The sequence below is a fragment of the Watersipora subatra genome, chromosome 3 (genome assembly GCF_963576615.1).
Source record: "Watersipora subatra chromosome 3, tzWatSuba1.1, whole genome shotgun sequence".
Classification (NCBI taxonomy): Eukaryota; Metazoa; Bryozoa; class Gymnolaemata; order Cheilostomatida; family Watersiporidae; genus Watersipora; species Watersipora subatra.
Window position 1 is genome coordinate 64,764,616 of NC_088710.1, and position 21,651 is coordinate 64,786,266.

The following is a 21,651-nucleotide window of genomic DNA, read 5'->3' on the forward strand; positions in this document are numbered from 1 at the left end:
AATTGTCGATGTGAACAATATTTTTCTTACTGATTTAGCAAGCAAACCTTATGAAAAACTGGAAATAGAAGTGTAACCCACATTTAAAATTGAATCGGCACATTTAAAAATTACAAATTAAACCAATATGTAATGGTTGCAGAAAATAACAAATGCAAAAGGTAATATTAGTTAATAATCACAAGTGCACATTTAGCTTGCACTTTTGCACCGTGTGCGTACGGTATACACTATATGATAAGTACAACACATTTATAAGGTTTGTATAGCTCAGAGGTTAAGCGTGTGGATTGGAAGGCTGTGGTTGTAATCACTATGAGTTCAAATACAGCATGGAGTGAGCTTTTAAATCAAGATTTTAATAGCTATATCTGAACATATACAAACACAGACACACAGACTTTGAAAAAAAAAAATATATATAGATTATTCTACGCAATCGCTTCTGGATGACCAAAATTTTGTTCAAGTAGCTCATTGGAGCATTTCTCCATGACTCCAAGCAATAAACTATTTTACTGTTAATTAGAGTATTATATAAAAGCAAAATAAGCATTTCTGGTAAGATCAATGAGGCCTAGTAAATAAGTCCCAAGCTTTGTCACAGTTGTTCTCTCAATAGTTCTATGTGTCTTGACCAGTTTAGTGTAGGCTATTACCTATTGTAATGCCTAAAAACCTTATGCTATTCGTCATTTGTATGTTTTGTTCATTCATGGAAATGTTTTTTGTTAATCAAAACTTATTTTGTTAGTTTTGAGTAACTATAAAATTAGTCTTGTCAACATTCAATACTAGTTTGTTTTGGTCACACCAGTTTTTTATCACCTCCAATTCTTTGGTTATTATAGCTATATCTTTATTCAAGTTTGCAGCGGAATAAAATAAGTTAGTATCATTAGCAAACAAAATAGATGACTGTTGTTGTCTCACTCTTCTTCAGAACTGGTTAAAATACTAGTCTGTTTCCATCGTTGTTGTCTCAGTCATCTTCAGAATTGGTTAAAATACTCATCTGTTTTCATCGTTGTTGTCTCAGTCATCTTCAGAACTGGCTAACATACTCGTCTGTTTCCATCGTTGTTGTCTCATTCATCTTCAGAACTGGTTAAAATACTCGTCTGTTTCCATCGTTGTTGTCTCAGTCATCTTCAGAACTGGTTAAGATGCTAGTCTGTTTTCATTGTTGTTTTCTGTCATCTTCAAATCTGGTTAAAATAATCGTTTTTTAAAAGTTTCCATCTTTTTCCCTTCATTGTTGTTCTATAAACAATAAAAGTTTGAAAAATAGAAGAGTTCAAGAACCAGAAACTATTAACTTCAACCCACAAACTTTCTCATTGTTACAGCCTGCTATTTTGTATTGAATTCTTCAGTCAATTGCTTATCAACCAAAAATGACATTGACATCATTTTATAACAAGCATATTACCTGAGCTATCCTCAATGATAACCTTGAAATAATGGCTGAGCAGCAGTACTTAACTTTTGCTCTGGTTTTATGGCCAAAAAAATCTTTGAAAACATATTTTCAACAAAACATGTCCCTTCATAGGGGCCTAATGTGATGGATTTGCCACATTTTAATCCTTAATTACTTGATCATTTTTTTCATAGTTAGTAACAAAAGTCTATTCAGATCAGTACAAAGAGGGATTTGTTTTAAATATTTAAATCCTTGCTAGTTTAAATGCAACTCTCAGTTTGATTTATGTACGATGAATACAATACTTATATGTTTTCAATGAGTTAATAACAGATAATTTTTATTAGATGTTAAACCTATTTCCTTTGGAGTTGTCTTTTCTCATAAAAGTTGGGAGCTGAGTGAAGCATTTGTAGCGTGTAACGATGTAGAGGTTTTGTGGTAATTGCAACACTATTATTGATTTGTTATGCTGATATGCTTAAAATTTAGTTTTAAATAAAAGCACAAAATAATAAGCCAATTGTCAGCCCAAAAGCTTCAATAAATCAAAACGACTCATAATATTATCTTTGCGGCTACATTTGTATCAGCTGTGTACCTATATTTTGCGTACTAAAATCGTTGGCATGTGCTACGACGAGGTTACAAACAAAAGGATCTATGATTTATTTATGACACAAGTTCATTAATTTTATTCTGTTTTAAACTGCATGTTGTGGATAACTATCGCGTTTACTTTTTAATGTTGGACTACATTATAAATCATGTTATCAAACGCTTTATTTTACTACATTTGAGCATGATGTCTAGGTAGTGAAAATGTCTTGCCAAATAAAAGTGTTATTGAATAACACTTGACTGAAAACAGACTTTTGGTGTTCAATAGTGAAAAATATATAACCAATATTTTTACAAATTAGATATACTAGAACAAACCTACTTTCACCTTTAGATTGCTTAGAATACGTATTAACGTAAACTGTTTCAATAAGATGTTCAACCAAATGTCAACCTCACATGCTTCGAGTTAGTGGACAAAACATTTTATTGATGCCGTGAACATTTTTTGCTAGCATTTTATTAACAAAATTATTTAACAGGTTTTATTACTTACCATTATGGTATTGTTGGCATATGTACTCTTTTGGTGGCTTTTTGTAAGCCCAAAAGTTCAGAATTGTTATCGAGAATATACGGCTAGAGTTTAAGCAGGTAACACTGCAAAGGCTCAAAAGGGTGCTAGCAAAACATATCTTTTTCAAAAACTCATTGAGGAGAAAAGAATAAGCAGCTCTTAAGAAGATGTTCATTTATGTCCTACAAAAAGCAGTGTACGATGTGTAAAAATGGTTTCCTTTTAAGCAACAGTTTTATGCTGCTAATTATGAATGCTAAAACCGTAAAAGGTTGGATTATGGCGCCTTACTGTGTCTCATTATAGCGCCTTACAGTGTCTCAGGTTCCGTGTTTTCAACTCGAATTGTGTAACTCAAGTTGTACAACTCGAGTTGTATTTACAAACTCGAGTGTGTAAATATAACTCGAGTTGTGCAACTCGAGTTACACAACTCGAGTTCATCAAAAACCCAGGTCGAGTTCTTTCAACAGCAACTCGAGTTCAACAACTCGGCTTGAGAACATGGAACGCGAAGCGCTGTAAGGCGCCATACTAAACAACTCATCATTTCATTTTCTCTAGCTATATTTTTATATGGATTTTTTTGGTGCATCATTAAACATCGTTGACATAATTTCTATGCTTGTTCATCTTTGGTGTTCATTCAGTTTCTTGTCAGGTTCTAGAAAGATAACTCTTTTTTTCATTTGAAAAAGAAGTGGCCCGGCCCCCACATAGATTGTTTTTTGGTTTGCTTTTTACATTCTACAATTGTTTTTGTCTCTTTATATTTTTATAAATAAATATGCGCAAATATCGCCAATATATATAATTTAAATATGTATACATATATATATATATTTAAATTATTACTATTATTAATCAATTATTAAATTTTATATAATATGCGCAAATGCAGTTCTGTAAATGAGACACCCCAATTACTCACTTTACTTTTTTTACAAGCCTGGGTTAGTTTTGCGTAACACAACTCGAGTTCATCAAAAACCCAGGCCGAGTTCTTTGAACAGCAACTCGAGTTCAACAACTCGAGTTGAGAACACTGATTTGATCTTTGTTAAAGCAAACAATTTTACAAGGTGATAGGATGTTTAGTTTTTCAGAGAACTTGTTATTAGAAAAAGTAGGAAATATAAAAGTGAAGCTCTAAAACTAAGTTCAAGCTAGGTACAAAAATGAATGGAATGGTGGTGAGTGATTCAAAATCACGGAGAAACAATATTCAACTAACCAAATACCAAGTTAGATAGTCACAGCGGAAACCTTTGCACATTGTTGGGTTGTTGAGAGATTAATGGTTTAATTATTATTTAAAGGTATATTTACATATATACAGTTCAAGTTCAGTTAACACAAACAAGTGTCAGTATGAAATGACTTTACTGATCTTTCTTAAACACATCATAAAGACTTCAAGCCTGAGACCAACTTTTGCATGTGTAAGTAATTCTAAACTTCAGCACCTACCTACCAACAAAGCTCAACTTTGTCTGGTGACTGGAATATTAAAACCCATTCTCAACCTGATGACATTAAATGCTCTTACAATCGTTTTGCTAAGACAAATGTAAGAAGGGCTATAGGGGGAACCTCATAAGCATTCAGAAGGTTGAAGGGGATTAATGATGCGACTTATTAGCGTTGTGGACTCCCCAATCAGTATGTTTACAAATGGTGGCACGAATGGACTTGGGTGATTTTCAATTGGAATCAGAAAGATGAAGCAAGGCGACCAATCTTTTATGCATCATGCTCTGTCGCAGACACTGAGACAAACTACGCTGTGACGGAAAAAGAATTACTGGAATCGGTTAGGTGTTTGAGAGATTTAACAAGCTTCTCAGTGATTGATCTTTAGTGTAAAAACGGGCCTGCATCATCTTGCATTTTTCCTCTGCTTGGAAGACTCAAATTAACTTTCTGCCAGAATACTAATGCTTCTTGGAATAATTTGGTTTAGTCTGTAGGTGATCTGTTTAACAGTGTCGAAACAATGTTGGTAATACACTCTCAAGACTGTTTGTGATAGTTTGTGGTGTTCATGAAAAAAGCTAAACAGGCTCTGGCAAACATTTATTACTGTTGTTGTAACTGCATACTTTTGTACCTGCAATGTTCCGGTAAATTTACTGAACTATTTTGCCGGTTCTTTCGGTTTTTTCTCAGCCAAAAATCTCTTGGTTTCCCTCGTGTGGCTCTTCAATGTATTTTATTATCTAAATTATTATTTTGTGTTGACTTTACAGGTCCTAGCGTTACAAAGACAACTATGGCTGCCGGAGTTTTAAAGAAATGCTCTACAAATGCTGGGTTTTCTGCTACATATGTAGATCCAGTGCCCATAAGGTAAAAGCAATGCATTAATTGTTTTAATGGCTGTAGCCATGACACAATTACTTAACCATGTAGTGTAAAAATCAGGTATTTCTAATCGGTGACAAGCTGTTTTGATGCAATTACATGAGTTTTTTTATTTAAATTGCTTGACACTACTTTTGGGTTTATGCCAATACATGTAATTTCAATTTGAATCAAGATTGTAGTTAATTTTTAGGTTTATGCTGTTTTTTTTGTTTCTTATTTCATTATACTTCACAGAGTACAATTTTGTACCATATTTCTAATGCATGCTTTATGTGGTTTACTTGGTGGTATTAATTATTGTAAAGAAAAATTATAAATTTATGATAATTCATTATAAACTATTTATTATTAAGATTATTATAAATTATCAGAAGGAAAGATACATTATATTTCCTAGCAACGCTAACAAAAACATTTTTTATCTTTCAAGTAATTCAGACACTTTCAAATAAAAATGCTCTTATTTTCAAAGTATATCTTCTTTATCCAGTGTTTTGCTCTGTATGCGTCTCTTATAAACTAAAATTAATTTCTATATATCTTTTTATATTGTTTATCCCTGAGGAGTTGGAGTATATTACATAATATGAATATATAAACACAACTATATATAAACACAACTTGTGTGACAATAATTTATTTTGGCGTACTATAGTTTTAAAAGATGTAATATGCTGTCTTGTTGTAATTTATTTTATGTTATACCACGTATTGCCATTAAAATATATTCAAACACAATTAACATCGCTCTAATTGTACTAAAACAAATTATTGACTGTGAGGTATGGCAAAGGCTAAAACTCAAATTTATTAGTGAATAAAAGGCTTCAATTTTGGTATCAATTTAGTTACATTTTTTAGATTTATACTTGACATTCAAATTTACTTACTGTACAGATGCCAAGACACTGTTAAATATATCAGTTACTATAAGTGTATTTTCAGATCTGTCTATTTTCGAGGTATATTTTGTCAGAGCGTTTATTGTATTCAAATATAATAAACTAAAGTTGGGAACTTTTCATGTTCGTTTGTGAAAGTTGTGAACATGAAAGCAGTTTGCTTAACAAATATAAATAAATTATGCTATTAATAGTTTTCAGCTGTCATCTTACATAACAAGCTTTAATTAATTTGCTTATATTCTAATGCATTCGCTGTGTTTATTTCAAGGAAAAGCTGATTTATATAAACAACTAGCTGTGCTACCCGGCGTTGCCCGGGCATTAGAAATCAGCTTATAAACAATGAGAGTTGCCTGCTACTTGCTATTAGCCTGGCATACTGACAATGGATAGTTTGAGTAAGCTGACTAATAAGAGCTATGGCTTCTCACGGCGCAATGCCATGATTTTGCGTCGTGACCGAAAGCGTAGCATAATTGCTCCCACATAGTGACATATATTGCCTGGTGAAAATAGCAGGCTCGTGTGGCTAAGTTGGTAGGGCATTGGACTGGTGAATGAAAGGTTCTGGGATCAAATCTTCTGTGAAACGAATTTTTATTCCAAGATTTTAATAGCTATAGCTAGACATATACTACGACGACAAACTTTGAAAAATATATATACACGTAGATGAACTTACCATAATTCAACTAGCTGTACTACCCGGGTAATAAAAAAGTCTGGACAAAAAATTCATTTGCATTTAACATATTCAATATTTGCCATTCTAACTTTCAAACTACATATCATAAGAAAAGTGTTTTGTGTAGTTAAAATAAATTTGGAGAAAAAATAAAAACAACTGTAAAGGTTTTCAAACTTTGTCAAACAACTAACTTTCAACCTTTACATCACGAGGAAATTGTTTTGTGCAGGTTAAATAAATTAAAAAAAACTGTAAGAGGGTTTTGATGTAAATGCAAAATAATTAGCAACTAATAGCTAAATTAAGTCTGTTTTGCTATGATTACAATAAAAGGTCATTCGGTAATGATATAAATAATACGAACGGAGAAAACAAAATAAAAATCCTGAATATGTTGAATTAATAATAACGATTCTTGCATAGAAGTGTGTGTGTGTAAAAAAGGTTACTGTTTCACCAGAAGCTATCCATCAAAACTTTGAATACAACGATACTGGTGCCTCTCGATACTGGTACAAACATAAAAATGAGATATCATACTGTTTTTGTCTGACTGAACGGTGAGAGAATGTCGAGGCACTTCCTACGAAGATAATACAATTTTTTGTGTGAAAAGAGTTGGCCTTGACCGCGGATATAGCAATTGAACCGTACAAAAACCGAAAATAGAAGTTCAAGAAAACATGAAAAAAATTGTGTTTCATAGAATTTATAGAGTTTCAAATAATGTCATTTAGCGTGTACATACGCTATACCATATATGATAACATCTTTGATCAATGCGCTTTGTATAGCTCAGTGGTAGAACGTGTGGTTTTAAAACTTGCGGTTGCAACCTCCGTGAGTTCAACTTATATACATTATAATGTGGAATTTCAAATTCCAAGATTTTAATAGCTATAGCTGGAGAGACACATACACACACACGCGCGCGCGCACACCAATTTTGATAAATATATATATAGATGTTGGAATAGCTGCTGCCCATTCTATACTCTCAAATTGGGAGAACTTTCTGTGAGATTGACTATATATTATAGTGAGAAGTCAGCCTTGGCCAGTGTAATGGACTTTGTCACTGAAGTAGTGCCTCAGACGGTAAGCGATGATGCCTGCTATCGTATAAACTAGCAAGAATTTCTCTTTGAAAAATGTTGGCTGATGTTTATGTATACAGCTGCCATCTATTTAAACTTGGATTTACAATATGCGATCTATGCGAAACTTTCTTATTTTTGGATAGATCAGAGGTTTGAATGATCACCAAATTACCTGCTACACTCACTTAACATTCATGACATTGTCAATTTATAATCACTCTTTATGATCTGTAGTCTCCATAACATTAGTTGTTGATAGTAGAGCTCTAGGGAATGGAGAGCCGTTCTGACACCATAGAAAACTCATTTCATCTCTAGCCATGGGTAGTTGTTTTTTCTCAATTTTATTGCTTGGAGTTGCTAGTTGCGGTAGAATATATGTTTCAATCAGTAAGGGACAGTCATGGTTGAGCGTGTTGATACTTCATGTGAGCGTGGTAAGCTGAATCCTTGGTCAAATTGATATTAGGGTAAACGTCTTTCTGCAATGGATTCTCGACTCTATCGTTTTAACAGTGCATGATATTAAGACAAATCCAAAAGCTGGCAAGCTGACCAACCACAGACTTGCAAGTTGTGTGTGTTGCTAGAACTGACCAACCACAGACTTGCAAGTTGTATGTGTTGGTAGAAAAATCCAATGAAAGAAGATGAAAGTGATTAAATCAATTTTGGTTATTGTCTTCTCTTGACATTTGGTCAGCACTGGCTGCCTTTTACCATAGTATTTTCGTGAAACATGATTATTTTTCATTTCCTCTATTTGATATCATTCACCAACTGTTTGGTGTTGCATTGTCAGAACCAAATACTTTCCTTGATATTTTTATTCATATCAGTTTCAAGGCTTCTCACAGATGTCAAAGTTTCAGATAAATGAATTGCCTTTATAAATCACCCCTTAACACCAAGTAATACTTCATCCATTGCCTCATCAACCTTTACATAGTCTTATTCTAAAATAATAGTTTAAATATTTTTCATATTATCTCTAAATTATATTTGTATTAAAATGCTAAACATGTTTTTAACTGAATTTTCTAGAAAAGATTACAACGAAGCATACGTAATGCTACAGCAAATATAACCTTCATTAGTTAACCCTTTTTATACCACAGTAGATTATCACTAAAACATTAGATAAAGTAACAGAAAATATTACACGTACATAAAACTAATAGGGATAAAGTAAAACATTAAATGAACTTTCTCACATATTAAAATAAATCAAAGTAAAATGATTACAATTGTACATTCTGATACACTTCATTTGTTTACCAGTTCAACGAACTGGTAAACAACTACCAAACTAAATGACTCAGAAATAAAATCTAGACTATTATGAATTGTGAGTCATGATTGATTATTGGGTGATCAGGTATCTTCATTGCCTTCCAGCAGCGGATGGCTGTAATTAGTGTAGCTCTTAAATTTTGGATTTTTTGAAGTTTTCCACAAATACTCAATTTTCTGTAGATGCTGAATTATTAATAGCTTGCGATTTCCTATACCAACAAATGACATGTCTAAATAGCACATCTAAGTTCTCTAAATAGCTGAAGCAAGAAATTGCAGGCTGAAGGCACTATACGCGAAAGAATCATTTTGAAGCTTTGATTTCTAAAAACACAGCTATGGTCAAGCAATATGTTTATTGCTGTAGGCTAGCTGTCCAGAGGACAAAGACCAAATTATTTGGGTAAAGCTGGAACAGCTCTCCCAGCCTGTAGGTGAGTGGTGCCTTCAGTTGGTTCATTTTGTAGACGGTAAGTACTACATACAAGGTACCCAACTAAATAGGTGATACCAGTTAGTAACTCACTCTCTCTAGCTAATCACAATATGGGCTGACTTACTGTTTCAGTAGGTAGTTAGTTTGACTAGCTAGGTGATGAGCTCACAAGTATTAGTAATAGGTTTCCGAAAGTGACGGGGGCACGAGATCTAGGGCAAAATCGAAATGAGAACGAAACAACGATAGACAGGTGCTTATCACATCTGTAGTATTATCACACTATGTAAAAATTGTTTTGCTCAATTTTCTTGCAAACAGCTAATACCTGTAATAAAATTAGAATATAGAGACTTTACTATAATTGGATGAAGATTATTCATAGTTGTCCTCTCTCAATAGAATGCTTTGTAACTCAATTGAAGGGATGGCCGAACGTTCAACATCATCAAGTGAGTATAAACTATTAGCTGTGGAATGCTTTGTTATGGTCTGGTAAAATGATATTAGATCATTAACTATATGCATCTCTCTGTTCAGGTTTTTCAGGTTTTCATACACTTGGTGTGTTCATTTTATGACTAGTTTAGTGATGGACAACCAAAATAAATAAACCTCTTCATTGGCTGCCAGTAACCAGGTCAGGTATTCAAAGGTCAATCATCAAATCATATGAACTAGATAATAACATATACTCGGCTAGGGATGATGACAGACCTGCAGTATTTTGTAATACTCTTGTTAGCATGGAGCCTTGTAATTGTTTGAGGGTATGAAGTATAGAAAGATACATTGTGGTAGATATGTAGCAAGACTACAGCTGAAAGCATTACCAAATCAGGTAACAGCTAAGTAGCTGGTAGATGCTTATCAAATGATGACTATGATAGTATCATTAGTCATTATCCAAGTGGCTGCCGCTAGGTATAGTGATATGTGTGTGTTGAGACATTAAAAACACCTCCATTTTGTAAAATTTAGTTCTTTTGAAGTATATTTGACTGTGATTGAGTTGGATTTGTTATCCACAGGAGTTTTGGTCAGATTTCATTTTAGACATCTAGCAGCAGGTGTCATTTTTCTATGCACTAGCCTCATCGTGGTCATTCGTCATGAATTTTAGAAGAATCTTATTTTTGTTCAGATGTACGTAATTTCAGGAGTCATGCACTCTTTACTCAAACAGATTGTTCTATTTTTAGCCCCAATAACCTTTTAAAAGTTGCCTTTTGAAATGCTTCATGCTACATGTTCAACAAGAAGTCAAGAAATTGCGTTATACATAGTATTTGACTTCTAGTCGACTGTCTGTCGTGCTATGACTTTTAAATGGCTTCATAAGTAGATGCCAACATAGTCAAAAGAATTGTTCTGACAACGCTAGGTAACAAAGAAAAACAAAAAAGCAATAATTAAAACATAAATGCACATTTTTGGCAAGATTATGGGCTACCCTGTAAATTGTTTGTAGTTGTCTTTTCTCTACACATAAAAGTCACAATTTGAGCAGATAGATATTAATGCTAGCTACAGTAACTCTGTAGGTAGGTGGTAATGTGTATCGTCGTTATTTTAGTCAACTGGTAGTAGTCTAACTTTCCGACTTTTGACTTGGTTGGTTATTAAATGTTGAACTTAGTTTCTCGGTGCACCAAGTTTCTGTCTCCATTTCGGTTGGGCTTTGTGACCCCCATCATTTGTCTGACCTGTTAAAATGATAGATTCTCAAGCAAAATATCATAGTTTGTTTTGAGTGATTTTGCTCTAGAATCATTAACTACGGTGACTAGACACATTTTTTTGTTTGCTCTAATTTGTTTTTTGTATTAATGATCTGAAAAATGAGGTGAAAATGTGACATGCTGTTGGAGAACTCCGTAAAATCAGGCTTGCATATTGTTTAGCTATCTGCCCAAATGTTCCATTACACTATAGAAAGCTAGACAATGTATGTACAAATGTTCAACCCATGGCTTAATTATTAAATATCTTTGTGGTGTTACCTAGCATTGTTCTAGTATAATTACTGTTGTTTATGCTTTGCAGCCGGTGATCGGCCAGATGACCAGAGCACCCCTACTGTACTTATTATTATTGGATATACAAATGGCGTCCAAATCTGGCAGTTATTGGTGGGTGGCAACTTATAACAGCTCCTGATGCAGTTTTTTTTTTGTAACAGCTTCTTTTGTGCACAACCCGTTAGAGGAAGATTTTGCATGAGCAAGAGTTACAAAAGCATTCTGAAGTTTTAAAGGTTCATGTCTTTAGTCACCCGTGTTTACAGCTAGTACATCCTTTGTTTTATGTCAGCTGTTTTTTAATTCCTCTCATCATTCCTCAAGACTCATCTTCTACTTCCTAGACTAATCTTCTACCTGCTACTAGACTCATCCTCTACCTGCTACTAGACTCATCCTCTACCTGCTACTAGACTCATCCTCCACCTGCTACTAGACTCATCCTCTACCTGCTACTAGACTCATCCTCTACCTGCTACTAGACTCATCCTCTACCTGCTAGTAGACTCATCCTCTACCTGCTAGTAGACTCATCCTCTACCTGCTAGTAGACTCATCCTCTACCTTCTAGTAGACTCATCCTCCACCTGCTACTAGACTCATCCTCCACCTGCTACTAGACTCATCCTCCACCTGCTACTAGACTTATCCCTGTTTTTATTTGGTAACCTTTTAAATCACGGCGTGGATAAAGAGGTTTCTTTTGCACAGTTCTACTTGTTTAAACAAACTACATGCGGGCCGAATCACTACTTACTTGCTGCGGTGGCTTAACCCTTTAGCTCAGGTCAATCAAATTTACTCAACTAAGGTTCTCATCAGTCAGTATTTAAGGACAAGAGAAGGTAGCTAGTCGTGCCCATGTCTTGTTCCAGTAGATATCAGACTACTGCAGAGTTCAGTAAATCGAAATACAATTGCGTAGTCAGATTTTCAATATCATCCCATCGCTTAAACCAATGGTTTGTTATAGCTTGCTGGGTGTTTTCTGATTATCACAATAATTTTGCAGCATTCAGGAAAAGCTCAGGAAATGATCTCATTGAGGCAAGGACCAATCAAGGTGTACACAATACTTCATAGAGTTGGACAATCACATGTTTCAATGACCTCAGACTATCTCATCGCCTCAACAGATGAGTCAACACAGAGGTATTTCTATCGAGTCAAGTTTAATCAGTACTTCCTGTTTGTATACGACCTCTTGACTGATAGTAGTACATGGAATCATCTTGCAGTTGTGTTAGCCTAGTATTACTCTGTTAGTTCAGACTCTACACTCTTGTAGCCTCACTCCGTACGCGACCCTTAAACTCACATCACTAGTAACGAAAGAGGAAGTCTGGAAGCACTCATTTAAGAACACCATCAATGATATTCACTACAACTCTAAGCTGCTGCTTATAACATTTAGTCTCAAGGTCGCTGCCTTTGACCTTTTCTCCTTCAAGCCTTTATTCACTGTTTCAGGTTGGTAGATGCTTGTCTGACAGCAGACATTAAAACTATAGTTATGCAAAATATGATTGTAACTAGATGTATATAATATAGATATTTACATACAGTAGGCTTTTTGTAGTTAAATATTTGCTGTCATGGTTACCACCTAATGTATATGTATTTTTATTGCAACAGAAACCTTTAAGTAGTAACTAAAACATCGTCAGCGCAGCGAGACTTCTGAGTGAGTTGATTTGAAAATGATTTGATCTTTATCTCATAGTTATTTACTGAGTATTGACCAAGGTACTATACCATTTATTACAAGTCAGTTTTGAGCAACATCCATTACACCGGCAGACTGATGTTCTGAGTAGTGACGCTCAATGATGATGAGAGATGTAGAGATGTAGATGTAGAGCTCAATTAACAAGATTGGAAAGATTTTAGAGCTTTTTAGAACATTTTAATAAATTTTGTTCAGCACACAAGAAGTGTGTGGTAACAATTTTTATTGCAAGGTGTGTGCAGCAGCGCGAGGCGTCAGCAGTTTTGCAAGGTTTTGGCAGCAAACAGTCGTAATAAGAATAGGTAATCTGACCGACTCTAAGAGTACTCTGGATATCTAATCAGCGAGATTTGTCGACGATATTTAGCGTTGTTTTATGTTTCTTATTTTATAGAATAAATATGTTATAAAATAGTACCGGTTTGTCTCAAATGCTAGAAAATTATAGTAAAGACAGGTGTGACCCTTTTTATTGGGGATGAGAAGTTTCACTGTTAGTTATTTATCACATTCATCTTTTAATGGATTAAAATAGAGAAGCCATTTATTTTGGATATACACTAGGCTCGTTCAAAGTTTGTATGTCAAGTGGTGCTTTTCATGTGTTTTTGCATTAAGCTTAATTACAAAAAAAATGATATATTTGCAAAAAAGCAGAGCCTCCGAGCTCTAGCTGAATTGCTTTCAAGCATGCATTGCAAATTTGCGCATGAACATGAGATATACTAGTGGTCTTGTTGTTGTTTGTATCTGACTATAAAATAATTGGAGTGTGCAGCTATTACAAGAGCAAACAATCCTTAAATTAATATGATATACCGTATGTACAGCGTAATATTGCAGGTATATGGCTTTACAGTTAGGTTAAAATATTTTGAAAATTCAGCTTTAGACCATTCTATAATTCCAGTCAGACTGTAGCCCAAGTGTATGTATATATGAATGTACACTTGTATATATGAATGTACACTTGTATGGCTATATCACATAGTATAAGTGTATGTATATATGAATGTACACTTGTATGGCTATATCACAGAGTATATATATAAATATATAAAAAATGTTTCCTCACCCCGGATACCCCGTATGGGTGGTAATTTCTGCTCTAACTCGGGTCTCCTACCAGAGACCTGGGAGTTTGAGCACTCGCCTCAAGGTCTTAGCTGTTCCCAATAGCGCACTTTTCTGCAACTCACCTGAGTTGATTGCTGTTGGTATTTGGGCAAGCCACATTTTATGCGCCGGTGTTATTGCGCCCAGTGCCCCAATGACTACTGGGATTACAGTTGTTCTTACATTCCAGCATTTTTCGATCTCTTCTCCAAGAGGGAGATATTTCTCTACCTTTTCTTTTTCTTTGCTGGCTATATTGTAGTCATTGGGTACTGCTATATCTATTATAGTAGCCCTCTTGTTCTCCTTGTCTACCACCACTATATCTGGTTGGTTTGCTTGGACATGCTTGTCAGTTTGGATGTAGAAGTCCCAGAGGATCTTAGCGCGGTCATTTTCATTGACCCTACCAGGAGCTTCCCACCAGTGTTGTGGTTTATTAAGGCCATACTCATCACATAGACTTCTATACACAACACCTGCGACATGATTATGCCGCTCAGTGTATGCATTTCCTGCTAGCTGCTTGCATCCACTGATGATGTGTTGGATGGTCTCAGGTGCATCTTTGCACAGTCTGCATCTAGGATCGTCTCTAGTGTGATAGATTTTGGTTTGGAGTTGCCTTGTTGGGAGCACTATATATATATATATATATATATATATATATATATATATATATATATATATATATAGTGGAGCATATATATATATATATATATATATACATACATATATATATATATACATATATATATATATACATATATATATATATACATATATATATATATATACATAAGTAAAAGCGTAAGATCCGAGCAGAGTGCTCAATGATAAAATCAGAGCAAGTTAAATTCAATAAAACAGACTATAACTTCAGATAAAACACTTTATTACTATTAGTTTCATGCTTGGTAAGAGCAATCCTCAGATGCAGTGTTATCACCAGTACTGTTTACTTATATACAGCTGGAACTATGGAAATTACTAAAACTTCATAGCTGGAAGATTATGGATTCGTAGAAGCATTAAGTTTTAAAATTGGACAGTAGGAACTTGCTAGCGTGTCTGCAGGCGCTGACGAGTTCAGTGCGTTTGTTTAATGAACCAAGGTGTGGCCTGTATATAATATAAAATATTTCTTGTAGACACAAAGTACAGTTCTTAGAGCCATTGGCCAGTGGTATGGACTGCTCTAGTATTCTCCAGTTGATGGAATAGTTAGTGTTTGAATCCTTCAATCGCCATATATGCTTGCTGAGTTCAGTGGCAGTTCTTTTATTTCGTTGTGTAAACGACGCTTTATGGTTGTTATAGCGTGTTTTAAATGAAGTTTCTGTTAGGCCAATGTAGTTAGCTTCGCCATCGTGGGAGGTGACAGTGGCTTGGTAAATTATAGCAGACTGCAAACATTTCCCCTTTAGTGGGCAGTTGGCTTTTACACGACAGTTGCAAGAATTTGCTGGGGAATTTTTCCTGGTAGATTCTTCGCCCTTAAAGAGTTTTAGGTTGTGCGAGTCGATGATGTTTTTTACGTTTTTCATACAGCTGTAACTGATTTTTAGAGTGTTCTTGTTGAATATGGTGTGCAGTGGGTGGTTTTTGGGAAATTCTTCTCTGACAATTCTTAAAAATTTTTTGCCGATGTTGGTTGCGACATGTTTGCTGAATGGGGGGTTATACCAAGTAGTGTTACGCGTTCGGTTTTTCCTTTTATTTTGAGGTGTTGTTGCTATAGGAGCAGCAGGTATAAACTTACCAGCAGGTATAAACAGCAGACTTTGCGCGCTCTCTTCTGACCGCAATACATTCGAGTCATCGACCAAAATCTACCAAACAGCCTTAAAGAATAGTGGGTACAACCACAAACTCCAATACTCTCCTATAGCAACAACACCTCAAAATAAAAGGAAAAACCGAACGCGTAACACTACTTGGTATAACCCCCCATTCAGCAAACATGTCGCAACCAACATTGGCAGACAATTTTTAAGAATTGTCAGAGAAGAATTTCCCAAAAACCACCCACTGCACACCATATTCAACAAGAACACTCTAAAAATCAGTTACAGCTGTATGAAAAACGTAAAAAACATCATCGACTCGCACAACCTAAAACTCTTCAAGGGCGAAAAATCTACCAGGAAAAATTCCCCAGCAAATTCTTGCAACTGCCGTGTAAAAGCCAACCGCCCACTAAAGGGGAAATGTTTGCAGTCTGCTATAATTTACCAAGCCACTGTCACCTCCCACGATGGCGAAGCTAACTACATTGGCTTAACAGAAACTTCATTTAAAACGCGCTATAACAACCATAAAGCGTCGTTTACATAACAAAATAAAAGAACTGCCACTGAACTCAGCAAGCATATATGGCGATTGAAGGATTCAAACACTAACTATTCCATCAACTGGAGAATACTAGAGCAGTCCATACCACTGGCCAATGGCTCTAAGAACTGTACTTTGTGTCTACAAGAAATATTTTATATTATATACAGGCCACACCTTGGTTCATTAAACAAACGCACTGAACTCGTCAGCGCCTGCAGACACGCTAGCAAGTTCCTACTGTCCAATTTTAAAACTTAATGCTTCTACGAATCCGTAATCTTCCAGCTATGAAGTTTTAGTAATTTCCATAGTTCCAGCTGTATATAAGTAAACAATACTGGTGCTAACACTGCATCTGAGGATTGCTCTTACCAAGCATGAAACTAATAGTAATAAAGTGTTTTATCTGAAGTTATAGTCTGTTTTATTGATTTATATATATATATATTTATATATATATATATATTTGAAAAATTATTGCGAAAAAAGTAAACTTTTAGTATTTGCGTTACAAATTTGTTTCGTGCGGAGCACTCATCAGACGCGATTGTACTAAAACGAAAAGCTTTACCGAATGCCATTCGGTAAAGCTTTACCCATTCGGTAAAGCTTTTCATTTTAGTACAATCGCGTCTGATGAGTGCTCCACACGAAACAAATTTGTAACGCAAATACTAAAAGTTTACTTTTTTCGCAATAATTTTTCAAATATTTCATACTCCATTAATAATCTTTTAGGTTTTTAGTGTAGAGTTCTCTTTTTATATGCTTTTGCACTTGCTTTTAGTTAATATATATATATATATATATATATATATATATATATATATATATATATAATGTACACTTGTATGGCTATATCACAAAAAAATCATGTCTGTAACAATGTCAGTCATTGTAGGATAAATTTGGTTCAAAAGGTACAAATTGTATTCAGCGGAAAAACCCACAAGTTATAGAAGCTCAAATTGAATTATTCTGGCCACAAATACAAACCACTTCACATTTTGGGTTCAGATTATCACCTTTTTGTTAACAACATATTACTGAGAATTTCACTACTACGCCGCTGGTGTACACGGTGAAATTCTCTAGTTGTTTCCGCTTAGAACTATTCTAACTCATTAGGAAATCTATGTTACAATGTTTTAAGATAATATATATTACACACACAACAAAGATGTCACTCTATAACCTAATTTAGACATGAAACAAAGACAAGACAGAGTAAAACAAGACTGCCAGTAGACTTTAGGACATAAAGAAAATATATATATATAATTATAATATAATTATATTATATATTATATAATATATAATTATAATTATATATACTAGAAATTCCACTGTCATACAGCCCACGACCAAAGTGATATTGGAAAAAGAAAGGGTACTGATGGTTGAGAAATGCAATATTAGCAGTCAAATAGGATAACTGCAATGGTAGCTGTAATGTATTGGGTGTGGGTGTTATTATATACAACAAATAGCAATAATGAAAGGAAAAGATTATATGTTTATATCTCTCCTGCAAAAAGAGAAATGCAATATTGGCCAATATTAGAAGTAAAATGCACTGATATTATTAGAATAACCAATATTATTTATATAGTAATAATATCAAACCAAAGCACAGTTTTTTTACATTTCAAAATGGCATAGCTAACAATATCACGAAGTTGTGATATTTATATAGATTTTTAGAAAATCTGTACTACGTAGTCAGTGTTCCGTAGTCATCCAAACTTATAATTAATTATTGTAATAATCTCATAAGAAACGTTAAAAAATATCATCGTCATTTGCTTTACTGACACTGCGTTGGACATCAGTTAGAATGCGAAAGTATTCAAATATGTCGGCAAATGAAATTGAAAATGAAAAAATGGAAATCGGCAAGAATGAAACGATTTCTGTACTCAATGTTATTTGCCGAAACCTTCGGCAATTCGACAATGCTATAGACTGGTGAAAAGCGCACGTTTTTTTCGTGAAACGCCTAAGACTTTATCGTTCTATTCTCTGTCGCCCGGCGTTTCAATTTCCGGTCTTAACTTTTATTAATCCAAGCTTTTCAAGCGTTTTGTGGCGACTTTCGTCCAAAAAAATCTGTCTATTTGTGTAGAATCCGATCAGGTGAGTTAGTATTAGGAATTTGCGGTAACCTTTCAAAGGCTTGGTAACATATTTAAATAGGTTTATATGCGTTTTGTATCATTATTATACTTAAACGACTTTACTGAAAAATAGTTAAATTTGTTGATAGGATTTCGTTGCAAGGGTTTGGTGACGGCCGTTAACGGATAATTTTTCGGGAGTTGTGTGCACATGTGCATTTATCATAATTCTCCCAATCAATCGTTTCACTCTTGTTTGGTCGTGGTATTATATATATAATTATATATATATATTATATATATATTATATATAATTATATATATTATTATTATATTATATAATTATAATATAATAATATAATATAAGTCATAAGCATCTACTCGAACTTGTAATAGCATAATATACCTAAAAGCCAAACAATTACTAATAATTCTTAATATACTGTAATACATGGCAATAATAATTTAGTTGCTATAATGCTTTGAAGGATCTCGAATTTACTCGTATTTATTTATAGTTTGCTTCACTAAATTTGGAGCCGATGGCTCCTATGATGTTAGCTTAAACTTCTATTTTATAGACAGATGCTCCTAGTTTATGATCTAATGTCCCCTATTTTATAGACAGAAGCCCCTAAATTGTTGGCCGCAATGTTCACAAGTTCTGACTAGTCTAAATCTATGATAATCTTGTAAACTCTTTTGTACTGTATGTCGTTAAGAGTTATAATGAAGCGGTTCTTTAATCTGGTGCAAATAAATTGCAATAAATTTAACTGACAAATATGACTTGCCACAAAACTGTTGGGGATACTCATGTTTCTACACCTCACACAAAATTGCTGTAGGATGCTTTCCCGCTGAAGGGCCTAATCCTAACCCAGTATCCCTCGGCAGTGCCTGGTTAGCATATGCAGATTGCAGGATCGTTGGGAACATAAGAAGTCATGGTGACTTCAACTCTACATCAGCCACATCTTACACGGCCACTGTGCTAAATACAGCCAAGGTCAGCACATGCTTGTATCGTATCGAGCTGGTCTACCAGCTTTCTGATCTTTGCTATAGCCATTTTGCTGGATTAAACAGTTCAGCAATCATTTCAAAAGCATACAGAAAATTTGAATTTTTGTGTAAAAAATTGCAACATTTCATTATCTCAGTTCCATATGAAACGATAATTTTTAGACGGTGGCCAAAGGAGTTTCAACGATTGGAGAGTCACTGATGAGCAATTTTACAGGCTCCCACAAACCTCATAGAGGCAGTGGCAGCTCTTCTCCTGGTCTCTCACCTACACCTGGTGTAGTGACAGTGCTCAACTGTGATCAGCTATCAGACCATGTAAGTTCCACAAACACGTGAAGTTGTCTTCTACGGGCCATTCGTCTTTGCTTCATTGAATTAATATGTATTTCATCGGTAGAATCATGGTTACAGCTTGAGCAGGTGTTGTTCAGCTCTTTTTCAACCTCTTTACACCCATGCAGAAAATAATTTACAATTTTTCTCTTTTTTGTAGTTTACCTTAGACGGCACCTGCTGTGGGCCAGAAGTGATCTGTCATTTTCAAGCATGCCTGCAGCCAGTTGCTATGCTCAAATTTGACTACAGCGGTACCCTGCTCTTCACTGCCTGTACCGAGGGGCAAAACTTCCACATTTACCAGCTCACGGCAGATATGTATGGCTCTAGTCAGGCAGGTGTCCAGCACCTCTACACGCTTCACAGAGGTGACACAACTGCGCAGGTAGTCATTGTCTGATTATTCTCTCATCGTATTTTAAGTTCTAACGACGAAAGTAAAAAGTAGTGTTCTGTTTTCTTTGTTTATTAAATATGATTGAAGTTGATGAAGTACTTTAAGCAGGGCTTTTTCAGTTTTGGGCAGGACTCTGAAACATATTTCGAATCATCAAATCACCTGTTGTAATACTTCATATTTGTAAGTCACTAGTAAGACAACTCCTCAATTATGTACTAAAGGGCTTCTTTATGCTTTTCCTCATAACAATTAATGATACACATTCATGATGTGGGATCAGAGCATGGGCTCAAGAAACATGGCATGAGGTTGCGCAAACTTTTTTATTTGAATTCATTTGATTGTCAAACGCCTGTACTACCTCCAGGTGATGTAGTTCAACTGAAAAAAAACTTTCACCTGCGTGTGACTGGTTATTATTGTTTGCTTGGTAGTTGGGCAATTTTTATCTTGATTTTGTTAAGTGAACTTGCTGTGTTGTGTTTGTTTAGTAGAACCTCATCAAAACTCCAAGTTACAAACCCAATCATGCTTTTAACAAATAAAACTTCAAATAGTGCAATTAATAATATGCATTTTTCTGTTGCCTAAAAATGCAGAGTAATACATATTGTTTTCTTTCTTTCAACTATAAATAACCTTTAGCTGTAGATGTGTTTTAGATGTATGTTTACTCTAGGTCATGGATGTGACCTTTACTTTAGACAGCAGGTGGGTTGCTGTCTGCACAGCCCGTGGCACGACTCATCTCTTTCCAATTTGTCCATATGGAGGTAAGGCTACGATTGCTTACTGAATCTATTACTGTGACTACTCGGCAGTTATTATAAGTTTTTCAAGTCTACAGGCAGCAGTTTGCAAGTTGACAGCATTCATGTTTATTCATGTTTATTTCACGTTCACATTAGCTTGAGATAATTATTTCATATGTATTTTAGCTGATAAGAGACCATATGAACATCAGATACTTTTTAGCTGAACCCTTTTTATTGTGCTAAAAGTACTTATGCTACCAGGAAATAGCTGCATGCAGTGTTACTAGGGCTTCAGTTGTATAGAAGAAACAGGAAGATAAAGGTTACCCTACGGTTTTATATGGCAAGGAAGATGAATTTTATGATATTATACATGCTGGAATATATATATAGTATATGATATTATACATGCTGGAATATATATATAGTATAGGATATTATACATGCTGGAATAT

At 34.7% G+C, this 21,651-nt stretch overlaps 1 protein-coding gene across 2 annotated transcripts in view; it reads left to right on the forward strand.

The window, feature by feature from the left end:
- The first annotated feature begins 4,818 nt into the window (after positions 1 to 4,818).
- The window catches only part of LOC137391175 (BCAS3 microtubule associated cell migration factor-like), a 36,289-nt gene continuing 19,456 nt past the window's right edge, over positions 4,819 to 21,651 (forward strand). For both annotated transcript variants that reach the window (XM_068077553.1, XM_068077554.1), the window contains exons 1-10: positions 4,819 to 4,913; positions 7,565 to 7,622; positions 9,288 to 9,354; positions 11,403 to 11,488; positions 12,390 to 12,529; positions 12,666 to 12,847; positions 19,525 to 19,685; positions 19,865 to 20,020; positions 20,199 to 20,426; positions 21,121 to 21,214. In XM_068077553.1, the coding sequence (XP_067933654.1) occupies positions 4,837 to 4,913; positions 7,565 to 7,622; positions 9,288 to 9,354; positions 11,403 to 11,488; positions 12,390 to 12,529; positions 12,666 to 12,847; positions 19,525 to 19,685; positions 19,865 to 20,020; positions 20,199 to 20,426; positions 21,121 to 21,214 (1,249 nt within the window). In that variant the 5' untranslated portion in view covers positions 4,819 to 4,836. The remainder of the gene's footprint in view (positions 4,914 to 7,564; positions 7,623 to 9,287; positions 9,355 to 11,402; positions 11,489 to 12,389; positions 12,530 to 12,665; positions 12,848 to 19,524; positions 19,686 to 19,864; positions 20,021 to 20,198; positions 20,427 to 21,120; positions 21,215 to 21,651) is intronic.